Genomic DNA, 12,307 nt, shown 5'->3' on the forward strand with positions numbered 1-12,307 from the left:
ACACATGATGCAAATTGCTCTTCAGCAAGCCAAAGTGAAAACAATAGTTATTTTAACAAGACTAAGATTTAATTTTTAAAATTTGACATTCAATACAAATATGTCATAACACAAATACACCCGAAATATGCCAGTGTCTGAACTTATTTAACATGCAAAAAAAATCAATTAGAACACATAAAAAACAACCATAAGCTGCAATTTTACATTTATACATCAGAAGTGTCCTTTTTAAAGAAGTTGAAATAATTAATCAATAACATCTAAATACTGATTTATACTGCTAGAACATCTGTATACTCAAAAGCCAGAATTCTATATTTGCCCACAGTCTGTAATGACAACTCTTCCACTTACTAACCCTTTGGGAGAACCAAAGGATTCGATCTTTTTCACAACATCCATTCCATCTTTCACAAAACCAAACACCACATGTTTACAGTCCAAGGCTTCTACTTTTTTGAGTGTTATGAAGAACTGAGAGTTATTTGTATCCCGACCCCTATTTGCCATTGACAGCAATCCAGGACCCGTGTGCTTCACTTCAAAGTTCTCATCTTCAAATGCATCTCCATAAATTGACCGTCCACCTGTTCCATCATGGTTAGTTATATCACCTCCCTTAAAAAAAAGGCACAGCGTTTACTTTCAAGTCCCAAAGAACAAGATCATCACGAACATCATGATGTTCAAGAACATCGACCAATAGCACAGTTACATTCTTTCCAAAATAGAGTTTTTGTTCAAAAAACACAGGTAAAACCTCATTCTTAGTTATCACAAGTACTATATTTACTTGGATATAAGGCTTTCCACCTTCAGCAGATTTGCTCATGGTAACAAAGCATTACTGGAATGTTCCTCATTTATCCTGAGCACAGCATTTTATCTTTGTTCCACATGGAAACTACTCTAAGCTGGTCATTCCCACTTTCTGTTTCCTGCTTCACTCGGCCCTTACAACTGGCAACCACGATTATCTCTATTCTCACTTAGTCCCTGCAGGCACGAAACTGACCACCCAGAAAAGGTCATGTTACCACTGATCAGAACTTTCCAGCTTCTGTGCAGAAAGTTTAAAGAAAAGAACAATGATAGTCATACTTCAGATTCACTTAATACCCAGTCAAGACTGGAGAGTTTTTTACTCTGATGACAAGCCATTTGTATATTGCTATCCATTTCTGAATTTGGAAACGATTGTGCCCTGCCTTGAGGGATGTAGCATTATGCAAAAGCATTACTGTAGCATGTAAGGAATTCAGTTTATCTTACCTGTTTTAAGTCATTATACCTCATACTGAATATTTGGAAGACTTTTAGGAACGAAGGGAAGGTATACGTGAGCAGATACCAATCTCCTAAGCCTTCAGAAATTATGAAGAACTTGCTAGTGCTACTAAATGCACGCGAAGGTTTAGCAGCAATGTTGCCTACATCGGGATTCACAAGCAATGCAGGAGGATATTGAGAACTCTGAGTATTTTTAGGACAAAGCCACTGCATGATACAAGAGATAGAAGACCTTTTAGACTGAAATTGGAGCATTTAAAATATATGGAATATTGATTTTGCAGTGCAGGTCATCTGAAATATCAAGTGTTCATCAAAAGGTGGAAAGTAAGTGTTCTTAGCAGGTGAGCAATATGGTAGCTCCTCTCTGTGGAAAGAGATGGCTCTGAATGTTCGTTTTGGGAAGCTTTACTTACTGCTTCTGTTCAGCAACAGGCCCCTTGTCTGTGGGAAGAAGAAATCTCTATCTCCATTATTTCTTCTACACTAAAATGGCAGCACTAACAGCATCAGGCAGCTGGCAAACAGTTAAAGAGCATTCAGCTTAGGGCAGCATGTGCTGCTTACACCATTGCTTGTCTCCTTGTAGAGAAAGGACAAGTAAGAGTATCTTGGACTCTAGATTCACGCTGCCACTGAGCAAGTGCTATCCTGTGATTTTTGTAGTGGCACTGTTAGACCAGATGGGTTTCGTTCCCTCAAAAAGTCTTCACGTTATGCTTACCTGACACACAAAGTCAGTAACTATTCTGTGAAATTTGGTGTTCTTGAATCCAAATCCTTTCTCTCCTGTGCACAGGGCCCTGAAATTTTCAGCTGTTCGAGGGACAATATTTGAAAACAACTCCATGGTTACACGTCCTAAAGGTTTGTCATCAGCAGAAACTTCAAAATAAACAACGGGATTGGTGTCCTTGGACAGTCCTTCTGGCAGTCTGTTCTTCAAATTGGAAATGCTTCTTTGGCAGCTTTCAAATACATTCTTGAAATTAGCAGCTATTTGTGGATCTTTAAACTTGACTGCAAGTCGTTCTACTTTTAGCTCCCCATCTGAAAACAAATCCAAGAACAGGTTTCTTTAGCTCTAATTCAGAATAGTCAGATACAAGTAGCTTTTGTTTGGTATAGTCTCCTCAGAAAAAAAGCCACACAAAGATATTTTAAAAAAGTGAAAAAACACCAAAACAACCCACCTGCATAATCTGTGGCTGTCCAAATTAAAGCATTGTTTGATGTATCTGAAGGTACTAAATTCATTTCATTGGTGATTACATGGTTTGCACACACTTTAAGAACTTGTTCCCTTCTCATTAAGACTCTGTAAGATGTCTTCAGAGTATTAAATAGGATCTTTATCTCTCCAACACCACGCTCCTTCCACTGAGTAGCATCTCTGTCCCACCTGTACAGTTTGGCTCGCTCTTTGAAAAGAATTACTTCATCTTCTTCTCCTGATTTTACTTCCACCTAGAACACAGCACAGTAGAGTACCTATGATTTCCCAGAACTGCTGTCACCAACAGAATTACATATTACACACTTATCATGGTTCTGACATATTACAATGGGAAATTTTTTCATGTTTTCCTTTCTTGAATGGTTTTGTGCCGACAGCTCTACAGATATTCATCATGGACATAAATGAAACGCCCAAGCTTTTCAGAATTTAGGAGCCCAATGAGCCCCAGTGTTTGAAATGAATTCTAGCACTGCAACACTACTTCCTCATGCTGCATGAGGCTTTATTTTTTGTGTGCATTTTTCTTTTTTACAAAAGCTATTGAGTGTTCTGGCATGTTCCCCCAGAAAATTTCGTATGTGCCGAATGATGTGCACACTGAAGTGAGAATACAGTACTACTGGCATTCTGGGCATTACCTTTTCAAGATTGTTAAAGAACTTAACATTTGCATCTGAACAGAATAAATATCAACTGTGAATAGTAAATTGAGGGCTGACAGCTGTAGCTCCTTGTTACTTTACATACGCGTATTACTGGTCTCTAACACCCTTTAGTTAAGGCATCTTCCAAAGATATGGAAGACTTGAGAGAACTGGAGAAATAAGTGACAAACAAACTTTTCTGAAGGGAGAAGTGACACTGAAGGAGACACGAAACAAAACAAGTAAGGCAAGAAAGAAAACCACAGGAGTCCTAATATGACAAACGGATGAGGAAACGCACACAATATTTTTATTTATTTATTTTTTTAAGAAAGAAGGAAAGCACATTGTAGTTTGTAATCAGATTAGCTGTTCAAATTAAAGGATACTACATATTGTTTATTTGTGCTGTGGTAGTGTTCTTTAATAATTACATTGATCTGTAATTAAATTTTATTATTTACAGAAAGACAGGCTATAACCATCTCAAACTTTTTTCACCTTGTTATACGCACTAAGGCTAAATACTAAATCCAGAAACAAGGAACTGCATCAAGCCTCAGAAAGTTACAGAAGACTACCTAAAGTTAAGCTTTAATGAAGTTTAAGGCTCTACTTCTTGAAAAACTATTTCTTTTCAAATTAAAAATAATCGTTTCCATAGCCTTGTGCAGTTAATTGTGCCACACCTTTAATGTTCAGTGATTCTAGAAGTCTCTCACCTATCTTAGAGCAAAAATTTCAAATTGGGTGGCTTTCAGAGAACTGAAACTACAAGTCATCAGTAGAAAATCCTAACTGAGTTGCATTAGCAGTGACAATTGTTCAAGTCCCTCCCAACACACCTTGTTTTTCAAATATGGTGTAATGAAACAATTTTACTTTTTAGAAGTTACTTGTACAAATTTTCATGATCTACACTGAGTGAAGATATAATACCCTGAAATTTTGTATCATTAACTGATGCAACTGATACCTTCCCCCAGCAGAAGTTGTACCAGGATTTAGAACAGCACGAGATTCTACACAGGCAGCAGACAAAAAAAGGACCAAAGCACAACAGATAGGAAGCATAAGTAGTCAAGTAAAGCATTTTTATACATTTCCTTTTTTTAGCAGATATGCTTATCTTAATGTTCTTTTATATTCTGGAAGTTTCTTTACCTCTGGTAAGGAAACAATAGGCTCAAAGTGGATATCATCATTATGTACGACTTCATCACCGCTATCACCTTCATCTTCATCTCCTTTTCTGGGTGTCTGTGCTCCAAATACGGTTGCTCCAGTATTTGCCCATTTGAAATCTTTATCTACAGTTAAGAGACATGCACTTTAAACGTTTTGCTGAGAAGTACAGTAATTTGACAATATGCAGAAGCTTGGTACACAAAGGTATTCTGTATGAAGCAGAAGTCCTGTTCAGTATCCGTCTCAGAGGCTTAACTCACCTTTTGACCCAAAAGCAAAGTCTCCAGAGCTTCTGGAAGCCAGATCTGCAAATGACAATTCTGAGGTACTGTTGAATCCAAGTGAGATGATTTTGCCTTCTATCAAACAAGATGGGAAAGTCAAATGCTTTTCTAATTCTTTAGGGAAAAGATTTATCATGTCATGTAGTCAACAAGAATAAACTGGAAGAACTCTCTACAATACTCTTCCCTTCCCATAAATTAAGAGATATTAAGTCTGAGTTATGTTCAGTTTGATAAGTACTTGCTTTGATTTATCACTTTGATAAGTAGTCACATAGCAGTTAATAATAAACCAACAGCATTGCTCTGTAGCAGTCTTATCTGACCATATCAGAATTTGAAACACTGAGATACTTGCAGTCCCCCTCGTGTTTTCACTAGATTAGTACTCATGCTTCAAATTCAATATTGCTACTACATCTGTCCAATGCAACAGCTAGATTAGACGAACTGTTCTACAGAAAAGCACACTTAAGCTCCTAAAAAAAAAAAAAAAACAAAAAAAACCACATTATACCTACCATTGACTTTACCTTGCGATGACACTGAAGAAGCTGATTCACTTTCTTTTTTATTTGTCAGGTTTACAGGCTTCACATCAGCTGATGGAGCCGGGACAGCTGATGGAGCCGGGACAGCTGATGGAGCCGGGACAGCTGATGGAGCCGGGACAGCTGATGGAGCCGGGACAGCTGATGGAGCCGGGACAGCTGATGGAGCCGGGACAGCTGATGGAGCCGGGACAGCTGATGGAGCCGGGACAGCTGATGGAGCCGGGACTTCTTTAATGGCAGGGACAGCTGATGGAGCCGGGACTTCTTTAATGGCAGGGACAGCTGATGGAGCCGGGACTTCTTTAATGGCAGGGACAGCTGATGGAGCCGGGACTTCTTTAATGGCAGGGACAGCTGATGGAGCTGCGACTTCTTTAATGGCAGGGACAGCTGATGGAGCTGGGACTTCTTTAATGGCAGGGACAGCTGATGGAGCTGCGACTTCTTTAATGGCTGGGACAGCTGATGGAGCTGCGACTTCTTTAATGGCTGGGACTTCTTTAATGGCAGGGACTAAATTGGTAGAACTGGTAACTTCATCATCCTGAGAAGCTGACTAAAGAGTAAAGCAATAAGCAAATAAGCAAGAAGGAACCTAATATTCAAACCACTTTAACTCAGGACAATAATGACAGTCATAACAAAGAACTCCTCCCCCCCCCACAGTGCTATCAGTTTCTTAAACTACAACAGCAATACTGAAGGTACCATGAAATTGGCACCATATTAAGTTCTGACTCCCACTTTGCTACAGTGCTTCTAATGCTTCAGAACTGCTCATTACTCCTTTCAGCCAATATTTTCAGGAAACTCTGGACAGAAACAAGCTGTGCATCTATGCAACTATGCCTCCTACAGACAACATAGGTGGCAACAAGTTCTCCTGAAATTAAGGTGGGTTCATTCTGGAAACAACTAGAAATCAGGGGCCCACACGAGATGAAATTAAAGATGGCCACCTCGATTTGCATAAAAAAAAAAGTAAGAGTTGTAAACAGCTAGGGAAAAAAATTGTTGTTGGAAGCTTTCTGACAGTTTTATTAATTCTTTTTTCTGAGGCTTACTACACATTGGACACTAACTTTACAAGAGACCCAACTACCTTTGAAGCAGAATGCTTCCGCAAAGACACAATTTCTTTGAAATCAATTAATTCCCGCATACATATTCACAGGGATATTTCTAGCCAAGGCTGTTTATATTAGGAAAACAGCTGCACCTCCTTTCTCTCCCTGACAAACTTCAGGTCTGAACCTCAGTTTCTGTGTCAAAGACTTGAGGCACAGTCAGAGGAGTCAAATAACTTTTCCCCCAATATATGGTTTTCTTCCTCACAAAGGGAAAAGTGTCAAGTCTCACGAGTGTGAAAATACTTCTACAAATTCAATGACAAAAAGTTCTATGAAGACTTAGTTCATACATCAGGAGTTGTTTTCTTTTCCTGAGCAGTAACACATTCTCCTTTGGTTTTCAACTCAGTTTTGCCTGTGATGTCTCCTGCAAAAAAATTAGTAGAAGAGAGCTGGTAAGGCAGCTAACTACTGAGAGAATTTGGGGCAACTATGTTATCAAATAACATCGTGATACACAGGACAACGTAAAGTAAGACTTCAAGAACTTTTCAAACAGCAGCATTATGTCTTCTACACTTGTATTATTACTACTGAGACCAAGTACTTTTTTCCTTATTGAACAGTATTAATTCACATGCTTATAATTTAAGTCTGCAGAATTAATGAGCATTTACAGCTGCAGACAAGGTTTTTTTTTCTGTTTGTTTTTTCTTTTGGTCTTTCAAAGGCATCTTGCAAAGCTCAGCTGTCTGTATTCAGAATAAAGACAGAAGTTTCCAGGTAAGAAGACAGTTTGATGTTCTTGCTTAGAGGCCCTCTAAAAATGGGCCTAAGTCTTTTTTCTTTTCATTCAGGTACTACTAACTGCTAACAATTCAACATACTGTGGTTAAAGATGCATTTTAAGCTGCAGCTTTTCTGATTCCAGTGCAAGTATTCCTAAAACTATCTCAGGAAAAATCAAATTAACCTCAGAGCCCTGGTGTTCTCCAGATTTAGAGCTTAAATCTCAGTATAAAAAAGTTACCTGTTGTCTTTTCAGACGTATCTTTTGCAGGACCTTGTGATTTCCTTTTCCCTTCTGGATAGAGTCTTCCATTAAGTTTTTTAACAGCTGTTTCATAGTCTTCATCTTAAGTATAGGAAACAAATATAAGTTCTCAAATATCCTCCAAGTACAGAGAAGTCTGTTAAGCCCTTCAGACTCACAAGCCTAGCGAGCACACATAACTTCTGCTAATGTTTATTAAGTTTTACTCACCAGCAAGTAAGCCTTCACTTCCTATTTTGCAAGTGAGTGCTTTGGTGCACTTGGTTCTTTTTCAGTCTAGATGTCTGGTATAGGTTTCATGCTTTCAGAAAATCTATTTCTTGTTCATTTTATTAAGAGTACCACTAAACAGAATTGGGAAGGGAGATGGAAAAGCTTTTGTATAAAATCTAGCAAGCCTGGATCTTTGTGGGAGGCTGCTCATCATCTCCTATTTCCTGTTGAGTGAAACGCTTCAGAACTGCAATTTAACAAATTGCTACTAAGTAAATTAAGAGGAGTTTACAATGAGAGTTGATGTAAAATACAATGAGAGTTTATGTAAAATATTCAGTTTCTCTATTAAGAATTTAGTTTAGAATAAAGAGAAGCCAGTCCACCATTTAGGGAACCTGAGCACTTTCATTTTTGATAAAGGCTGCCTCACACTCGACTCTAAAAATACTTATAGATACGCCTCTTGCTCGAATATTTAGTCCTACCTAACCGACTACATTAGCAATGAGCGTGAGCACCCATATAGCCCCAATGCAAATTCCTTTTTGTCATTCCTGGCCCTCCCTTGTTCTGTCTTGAAGACCCAAGTGTACATCTTTGGCACAAATGACGATAACACAAACATTACTGCCCATTGTTCCAAACCAGTATTAGAGTGTCTATTGGTTCTAATAGTATTATACGCTTTCCTGACAAAAAGGCAATACAAAAATCAATTTTGACACTCCTTACCATCATCCTCCTCACTCACATATCCAGGCTTATTCTTATAGCAGAAGAATGTTGAAGGTAGTTTAAGAAAGCCAGCGAGAGCTCTCTGCTCAGGCGTAGGTGTTAACTCGTAAACAATTATAACCTCATCAGATGGAAGATCATCTTCTGGCACTGTCTTCTTCTCCTCAGCTTTGTACAGAAAATGAACAAAGCATTAAAACTAAATTATTTTAGAACAGACAGCAACATTATTAGTCCGACACTGCCATTATTACAGAGCTGAATTAATTCTTAGGTGGTTAGAAACATATTCAGATCCTACATGTTTTTATTCATCCACAGGAAACAACAGTTAAAGTTACAGAATGCTAGGACAAAGCATGCTACAACTTAAGAATTTCTAAACTACATGCCAAACTACAACCTGTTTTATTGCCTTTGAAATTCAAGCCTCAGATCAGGAACAAACCTGCATTTTTATAATGTTACAAGGATTATTTATGTCCTTACATCAAACAAAATAAGATGGTAGAAAAAGAGCCATATAGGTGTCATTCACAGAGAGAGAGGAAAAATGCAGGACTGAGAAAGAAAATGTAAAGCCATCTACAGCAACTACTATTGAATTGCTTTAAGTGTTTGAAGTTCCAGAAAATATTAAATAGCAACTGAGCAGAACTTACGTCAAATTACTTACGAGAAATTTGAGCTTTTTACTAACTAATCTCAACTTATTACGACAGCAGCTGCTACTGAAACTTTTAGTGTTTTAAGAGTAATCTTATAGCTTCATGTTACTGGAATAACAAAATACTGCTATCAGCCTGAAGTTTAACTAGCTTTCCAGCAAGGACAAACACTACCGCCGATTTTATTATACAGCTTCTTCTGCTCTCCAACATCAAGTTGCCTATTCCACTTTTGCTGAATAAACACTGCTAATCAAAGGTTAAAGCTAGTAATCTCACATCTTTATGCATAATAGAATGGAAGCAAAGAGGAAGGATGTATCAGTTTAAGGGTCACATGTGGAGTTCCTTTCACTTGTTTTTGTTTAGAGGGGTAAATTACTACGTAAAGGTTTGAGAGAAACACATTGGTTAACTATTAAGAAGAACTACCCCATAAGCACATCAATATCCATATATTATCTGTTTCCAAGAATTATTTGATTGCTTTAGTACGTTAGCCCACTTGATAACATGGTAACATACTGCAGTAGAGGTCTGCATTAAGATGTTCAGCAGAATTTAAAGTGGGCTCTCAAAAGCTCACTGTCCTTTTCATAAGAAAGTATTTGCCAGCTTTGTGGCACAACATAGTCAAACTGGAACCTAAAGCTTCAGCTAGGAACTAATCAGTTCCTGAGGAATACTGATTTTCCTGCTCAAGCATTTTGACATTAATTTCTGCAAAAGATGACATGGAGAGATGATAAATTTAGTGTTCATAGACATGCCCCTTGATACTCTGGCACAACTGACATATTAAAATAAAGCTGCTTTTAAAAGTAGCTTTCCCATTTGTATCTTCCAGCAGAATAAAGGAATCTAAGTAGTACTAAAATAAAAGCAGCATTTCGAAGTTCTAAGCCCCAGTTCAATTATAAGTGCTTTTGCAGTGTTGTGTGCTTCACATTTGTCCCAGCTGATTAATTTCTAATCAAAGGGAGTAAATCACTTCAGGTTCCTAATATAGCAAAGAGAGTAGCTCAAACCCATAGCCAGCAGGCTTATAAAGGCATCCTTTTAGGTCATTTTTTTAGATCTCGATAGCTCTTCTGAGCCTGTATAAGGTAAATGCAGCAGGATAAAATTTTTGAGCAACAAATTTCTAGGTTCCTATCACGATTAAGTTACATATGATTTCATATTTTCTCCAAACCTCATGCAAAAAAACAACAACAACAACAACAACAACAACAAAAAAAAAAAACAACTCACTAGCCCTAGCCAATTTAAGGGTTAGTGGTATTATCAAGTACTGTGTTACTAAGGTAGGCACATATGCTGCCTGCTAGCCCATGCTTTATTCATTCAGATTAGTTAAGCAAGTGCCTCACTTTGGTTGAGTAAATATAAAAACTGAATAAAACAAATGCCAAGAAGTCAGTTCAGATCAATACCCAGGTAAAGTTCTTCACACACTGATCAAACACTGATTAAGATCCCAGCAATTCAAGCATCCACTTGAAGTGACAAAACACTTCAGCAACAGAAAGGATTACAACATGCATTTGACTTCAGAATATGAAGAATGAGTGAGATGTTCATGGGATCACTTAAATCAGTTTCTACTCAGCCTCTCCACAAGTTAACTTTGCTTATTTAAAAATGCTGTAAACAGATTAAATGTATCTTCACAGGCTGCAATGAAAACAGTGCCATGCACGTGTACAGTATATTCTTAAAAGGCTGTTGATTTTGGGACAATACCACTTCCTACTCAGAGAAAAAAATCCACACAATTGTTAGCATATGGAAGCAACAGAATAAAGAGCAATACCACGCGCAACAGCTGGAAGCAGTTTCACTGATGTATTATATTTTTGCTTTTATTTCAGCTTGGATATAAAGATCATGTAGACATAAATATCCAGCTAGTCACAATAATTTTGTTTTATCCCCCCCAAACATACCAGTATCTGCTAAATATAAAAACACTGAAGTTTAAAACTTAACACATGCAATTGATGTAACTATGAATTAAAATTGTTAAAATACTTGAGAAAAGCTCATGAAAAGAGCTGAAGAAAAGAAAAAAATAGTTGTTTTGCACCTCAATGGAAAATGACTTATGAGGTTCAATTTCTTTTGAACCTTGCCCTAGCAAAACTCAGAAACCATTCCCTGGGAAGATGTTCCCCGTGAGAAGCTCTCAAATTATATTTATGTAGACGTGAAAAACTAATTCAGACAGGACTTCTTGAAGTCATTTGCTATTAAGCCAGTCAGAGCTCAAAACAAAACCAAAAGCTACACTGAAGGTAATATAACCCTATCCTAGTTATCAGGAAAGCAGAAATTAACTGTCTGAAGTACCAGAAAAGCATATGATTTTTTATTTCAATTCTTTAAAAACACCTTCCCTTCTCCCAATGGAAATACAAATTAAACTGCCCTTGCATAGCTGCATTAGCTTGAGTATGCTTCCAGCAAGCATAACTTACAAGAAGTACTGTTTTTAACATCTTATGATGACACAATCAAGCTGTAAGGTGTAATTTTGGTTAAGGGTTCTGGATGTAAACAAGGTGGTTACATCAGCAAAAGCTGTTTGGCTAACTAAGGTGGACTTCATATTATACATGAAGCACGTGCATGTAAACAGTAGCTAAATTTGGCTCTCTCATCTCTGCCTACGCCTTGTTTTTAAGATTGCAGAAGTTAACACTGATAATAAGGAAAATGAATTAAGCATTTCCAGCACAGAGCTTGAATATATTTAAAGTTTTACTGGTTAACATGTCTAGAAATCTGCAAGCATATTTCACTGAAATGGAAGACCTCAGGTAGGAAGAGAATCACACTTTAAAAATAACAAAAAGAGAACATAATTCCTTTAGTAAAAGAGAATTTTATAGATGTGATATGTGTGTGTTCCGTAAAACTGTGAAGAAGTGCAAGGCAGGTTTCTGAACACCCTGGAAAAGTAAGACAAACAAACATGCCAAAAGCATGAAAAGGACCATCCATCGTGCTCACACATCAAAGGCATTCTCTTACCTGACAAATGAAGTAGTCAGACACAGAATTTTAAGTACTCTCTTCCAGCATGCATGCTAATTGTAAGGATTACTAAGCCAACTGCTGTGCTACAGTTGGGTTACTGTCCATGCCTGCTAAAGTGTTTTTATCACACATTTAGTGCAGCATGTAAATACCTTTACCGTCAGGTTGCAAGGAAGGTGTGCTTGTCCAAAAGGCCATTGGATTAGATTTAAAAAGGCTAAAATTAAATCCTAAAAAATAAATTGTTTGGATATAAGTGTTTAACTGTACTTATAAAGGGGGAGAGGGGAACACTTATCTAAGCTTTGGAAGCATTCTG

General features: G+C 37.5%; 1 protein-coding gene across 5 annotated transcripts in view; it reads right to left on the reverse strand.

Moving 5' to 3' along the window:
• Positions 1-9: 9 nt before the first annotated feature.
• The window catches only part of RGPD4 (RANBP2 like and GRIP domain containing 4), a 31,642-nt gene continuing 19,344 nt past the window's right edge, over positions 10-12,307 (reverse strand). For 2 of the 5 annotated variants that reach the window (XM_084301039.1, XM_084301043.1), the window contains 10 exons: positions 12,141-12,218; positions 8,276-8,446; positions 7,304-7,408; positions 6,624-6,700; positions 5,171-5,759; positions 4,626-4,724; positions 4,342-4,487; positions 2,487-2,760; positions 2,018-2,343; positions 10-621 (listed from right to left, as the gene is read on the reverse strand). In XM_084301039.1, the coding sequence (XP_084157165.1) occupies positions 316-621; positions 2,018-2,343; positions 2,487-2,760; positions 4,342-4,487; positions 4,626-4,724; positions 5,171-5,759; positions 6,624-6,700; positions 7,304-7,408; positions 8,276-8,446; positions 12,141-12,218 (2,171 nt within the window). In that variant the 3' untranslated portion in view covers positions 10-315. The remainder of the gene's footprint in view (positions 622-2,017; positions 2,344-2,486; positions 2,761-4,341; positions 4,488-4,625; positions 4,725-5,170; positions 5,760-6,623; positions 6,701-7,303; positions 7,409-8,275; positions 8,447-12,140; positions 12,219-12,307) is intronic. The other 3 variants (XM_084301040.1, XM_084301041.1, XM_084301042.1) reach the window with 3 other exon arrangements.

Source organism: Netta rufina (genome assembly GCF_964035555.1).
Source record: "Netta rufina genome assembly, chromosome: 1".
In the NCBI taxonomy this organism is placed as follows: Eukaryota; Metazoa; Chordata; class Aves; order Anseriformes; family Anatidae; genus Netta; species Netta rufina.